Genomic DNA, 5553 nt, shown 5'->3' with positions numbered 1-5553 from the left:
TTCAGAAATATAAAGTAGATATATTTATTTCTAAGGATGGCTTTCTTGCCTTACATTTTTCTATCTTTAGTAAAATGTCAGCTCCCGTCTAGAAATAAAAATAAGTGTAAAAATAATTTTGCTCTGTATTTTGTTCAAGTTTCCTAACATAGATGTTGGCAAAATTAATTATATTTAATTAGGATCAAATCACACTTATCATTGTGTTTTACTCCAAAGTTATCAGTCAAAGACTAATTAAGAAAGATACCAATGTAACTGTCTTTATGTTGGAAAATTTGTCGATATGGTATTTTTCATTTGTCATTGTCTATTACTATAGGATCTGATGATACTAAATAAGTCTAATTATTGGCGTATTTTACAAAAGCTATCCATAAACTAAGTTACACTACTAAAAAACTAACCTCATTAAAATAAAGCCGATAGATTGCCCATTTACGTTGAGGACCTTTCAACTTTCAGATCATGCGCATTGATAAGTTAGTTATTACATTTGTAAGTTACCATGGCAACATTTGTTTTTACTCATTTGTACTCATTTGTACATCACTTCAAAAAAATGAAAACTGTGTTATTTTGGTACAGTATTGCAATTAATCTGATCAACACCGTCAGCAGAATAATTGCACAATAACACGTGTGACGTGTTCATTGATTGACATTACCTAAGCTAATAGTCGATGAAGTTGAAAAACTCATTTTCTTTCTTAAAAAGCAGTAAACTAAATTATCTTTTGAAATAAAGTTATAAATTTAAAAAGTGTAGGTTGATATAGATCTGCAATCCTTCTATTATATTAATATTGATCTGTTGGTTATTGTCAGGTTCGAAATCTTTTATGTAAAGTGTTACATAATTTGATGACGTAGAGTAGAAAAAAATATTATATCATTTAAAGTCATAAGTAACTTCCTGCAAATTCCAAAGTTCTGACCCTGTATTGATTTCAAAGTTTCATTTTAGATGATTTATAATCTAGTGACTCAAAAAATATCTCTATACTGTAGCATTACATATTTAATATAACAAAAATATTGTGACCCCAAAATATCTTGCTGTTCAAGTGCGTTCATTGTTAATGTTATAGTTCACTAAATTTTTAGAGTGGGAATATACTAGTTTACCTGGGGTATATAACGCTAACTTCGATAGAGAAAGAATATGATACATTTTTGTAACTAGATGTCTGCGTTTCAAAAGCTTTTGTTACCTGAAGCATAGACAAACGTATTGACCTCACATAAACAACAAAGCACCGGCACTAATGTGATACGCAAAATCGCAGAAACTAGAAAATTTAATACTTTACATTAATAAGTAAATAAACCATCAATAAGACAGTGAATTGATAAATTGTTTGTATTTCGAAAACGCTTGTTCAGCTTTTTTTTATGAATTTGTTACACAAGTAACGTTAATTCAAACCACGAACTATATCAATAATTAAATAAAAATAGAAACAATTCAGTGTAAATCTGATTCCAATTTAATGTAAAATATTCCATAAGCTTTGAAACCACTTTAAGACATTCATTTCATATACTTGTTGGTAGTTTATCTGGTTCCAATCCTATTAAATCTAATTTGTTGTATGTAAAATAGTTGACATGATGGTGACAAATGATGACTGATTGCAAATATCACGAGGATGACTGATGACAAAATGAAAGGGTACATATCTAACCTGGCTAATTACCTAGTTTAGGAAACGTTTGATCTTTTCTTGATACCACTTATATAGACATATATTTATAATGAAATTGCTGCGTTATAAGTTGTTAATTGGGTTTTGTTTCCAACTAGGGAAGAGATACTTGTATCTAAATTCTGGAACAAACCGGAAGATATTTCGATGTAAAATTTACGTCTTGTTACGAACGAAAGGCCCAGAGTCTTAAAAAAGCAAATTATAGCTTAGAGGTTTACTAAATACGGATGAATACGTCTTCTTGCAACCGTTACACGTTTAGAATGGCACAGAAACTGAATGTTTTATTATTTATGACTACAACGTTTTCATATTCTGTTTCGAAAGAATTACGGGATCTGCGTCTGCTAGGTATGTTACCTATGACTGGCAATGGTTGGGCAGGCGGAGGATCGTGTTTGCCAGCAATACAGATGGCACTTGAGGATATCAACTCCAGAATGGACATACTAACAGAGTACAATCTAACTTACAAGTGGATTGACAGTCAGGTATGTGGTTTTTAGATTTACTAGAAGCTTTGCTTTCTTCAACAGTGACACCTTTTCACTATTCTTTCAAATCTATACATATGACACTTTCAAAAATGGTGAATTTGGGGAAAATAACATTTGAATCTTTTACTGTAACCAAAGAAAAAAAAGAAAAGAAAAAAAAATCACTTTTGAAATTTTATTGATTTTACATATTTTAAAACGTTTAAAAATACATGTACTTGAAACTTCATCTTATCATAAATATCATTAACTCAATACTCAAGACAAACAATTTGTTATCGTAAATCTCATGACATATCTGAACAAATTGAGTAACAAACTTACCTTTTGCATAAAATTTCACACACACACACACATCTTTTGGACAAAGATATTATTTTTTATTGATTACATTATTTTTTTTCTAGTGCACATTTGGAATACCGGTGTTCCGGATGTTTGAAGCCTTCTATAAAGACCCACCTTATGTAATGCTGTTGGGAGACGGTTGCTCAGTGGGATCTGAAGCAACAGCCCAAGTTTCTCATCTTTGGAACCTTACCCAGGTATATAACAAACAATCTGTGTTGTCAAAAAAGTCTCTTCTCATTTGAGCAGCACGACAAAAACAACATAGTGCGTTTGCGACAAGCATGGATCCAGACACAGTCAATTTAGACACTGTTCGACAAGATAGTTTGAGGTTCTCAAAGTCGTCTTGTGCGTAATTTTGACGCGGAAAGAGAACAATGGTAATGTTGTACTGAAAGGGAAGTTACTTAACAGTCAAATTTGATAAGTTTCCTCAGTGTCATGTTTAATTTTGACGCTTGAAAGGAAGTTACTAAAAAGATAAAATATTCTATATTTCAGTTTTCTTATGGCTCTTCCTCCCCAATCCTTTCGGACAGAAAACGATTTCCCAATTTTTACCGGATTGTCGAACCTGATCAGAAGATGAATCAGGCCAGAATTGCCCTCCTGAACGAATTCAAGTGGAAAAAAGTGGCAACTATACATCAAGCATTAGAGTTCTTCTCTGTGGTAAATAAGAAAGTAGAGTTAAGGGTCTTAAATATTACCTTAAAACACGAATTAATTTTATTTTAAAAAGTTTTAATTTTTCCTTTATCAGGTAAAAGTTCGAATTTTTGTATGAAAAAATATTGAAAACGGTATGAGATTTAAGCATTTACAATAAGCTTTCGTTTTTTTCACATTTGGTAATTTTATAAAGAAATGATCCTACAAATTATAAAGAAATTTTAACATAAAATTACAAAAAAAATATGTTGTCTTATATGGTGGCATATTTCTGCCACAAGATAACCTGATAACTAACTAGTTAATGAAGAGGTTAACTAGTTACGTAACTAGTTAACCTCTTAATTAACTAGTTAGTTAAATGGTTATCTGGTGGCAGAAATATTCAACCATAGTCTTAATACATGTTACGTTTTAGTTCTAGGGTTTTATTGTTTGTTAAACATTTGTTTTATTTTGTGGAATATAATTATTATCGTTCAGGTTATAGACGATTTTGTGCAACGAATACAAGAGACAGACATCTCAATATTGTCACAGGAAATATTTGTTAACGATCCTCTTAACCGTATTAACAACCTGAAGGTTAAGTATTTCCAATTTTATTTTGATTCTTATACTGAGTTTTACTGATTCTATGAGTATTTTATGTTACTTAAATAAGAATTCAGAGATCATAATTTAATTACAAAAACCCGGTTATTTAAAACTTATGTTATCAGAAATTTCAAGATCGCAATATAATTATCTATGCAGCGACTAAATCGATTGGATCACCGAAGTTCATATTTTTTTTTTACTTGATCAAGATAGAAATAGTGGAACAGAGCCCATTTAAATACTTAAAAGACTTAAATATATTGACTAAATAATCATACGGAATGCCTTGGTTATTTAAGATGACAATTATTTAAGATGACAAATTTAAAATAAAATATTTAAATTTGATATATTCATAAATGTTTATCAGTTCTTTTTCATATATATAATCTTTACCTTATCTTCTGAACAATGTTAAATGATACTGCAAATATTTTATTTTTTATGATTCAACAAGATGCATGACGCCAGAGTAATAATGACCAGTCTGCATGAAGACGAAGCAAGGGCGATTCTGTGTGCAGTGAGTCATATTAATATATTATCTTTTAACAAATACAATTTTACTGTAACACAATTTTACTGTAACACAATTTTACTGTAACATGTATTTATGATGATGAATTATACTGCTGACACATAATCCTTGACATAAAAGTTATTTCTTGTGAACAATAAATGATATTTTGATTGCTCAGAGCAAATTTGACAAAAGAGAATGTCAAATTTGATTTTCTCCGCTTAAATACGAAACAAACCATTAAGCTTAATAGAATAATTAGAACATTTTATTAGCTGAGTCAAGTAACGCATTTTATCACGGTTACATTTTTTAAAAGTTTTAGTTTTACGCAATAAATTATTTTGTTGTACAAAATTGTCGGACTAAAATTGTACTTCATACAATAAGTTTAAAGATCCTGTATGTTGTAATTCTGGTTGTAACCACAGTTAAGTGAAATTTTATATACATGTATGTCTATAATTATGCTTCTAAAATAATTTTCAAACATCGAAGAATATGTAAAATATGTACTGCAAATATTTCTCCACATTATGTAATTATTAAAATATATATATACATTTCTTATTGGAAAATTTTACTCAGACTTTACAGAAAATAAATTTCCAATTTATTTATTATAAAGGGGCCCCTTTATAAGCATGAAATGTAAATTCGGTAATATTGATAAATCTTCATTTGAGCATCATATTTATGATATAAAACCATAAAAAAGATTGAGTTACAGGATCTGTAAATGTTTGTTGCTCAGTAAACGTTCATTTCTATCCCCAGAAACACCAATTGATTTTTTCTTAAGATTATAAATATCCGATTATGATTTGAAAGTAATGCGCTGTGCTTCCAAATGATATGTTAAAAAGTAAAAAGATTATGTGGTTAGGCCTATAGAATTGGTCTTTACGGTCCCAAAATTGTTTGGGTGTTTGCTGGCTGGTTTTCCACCACTTTCTGGAGAGTGAAACTTGATGACGTAGAATGTACAGTAGAAGAAATGGAGGAGGCAGCAGAAGGCGCGTTTCTGACTGGGCCTATATTTAAAAATCCATTTGAAGAGAGAGGTGTAGCTGACTTGACAGGTATTTGTGCTAAAGTTGCGCTAACTGTAATTATACTTATTGTGTATGGTAATATAAATTACGTTTTCCTGAATGTTTTCAAAACCGATACACTATATCTTAATTAGTAAATGATTGTT

The 5553-nt window shown here is 30.0% G+C and overlaps 1 protein-coding gene across 1 annotated transcript; it reads left to right on the top strand.

Moving 5' to 3' along the window:
- Positions 1–4282: 4282 nt before the first annotated feature.
- Positions 4283–5553, top strand: LOC132739338 (gamma-aminobutyric acid type B receptor subunit 1-like). The gene is made up of 2 exons (XM_060727032.1): positions 4283–4355; positions 5239–5553. Exons 1-2 carry the CDS (start codon positions 4290–4292, stop codon positions 5539–5541), a joined length of 369 nt encoding a protein of 122 aa, XP_060583015.1. The 5' UTR covers positions 4283–4289; the 3' UTR covers positions 5542–5553.

Source organism: Ruditapes philippinarum, unplaced genomic scaffold (assembly GCF_026571515.1).
Source record: "Ruditapes philippinarum isolate M1 unplaced genomic scaffold, ASM2657151v2 ctg607_1_1_1_1, whole genome shotgun sequence".
Lineage (NCBI taxonomy): Eukaryota > Metazoa > Mollusca > Bivalvia > Venerida > Veneridae > Ruditapes > Ruditapes philippinarum.
Note: the sequence above shows the minus strand (reverse complement) of the source record. Positions and strands in the feature narration are given on the sequence as shown.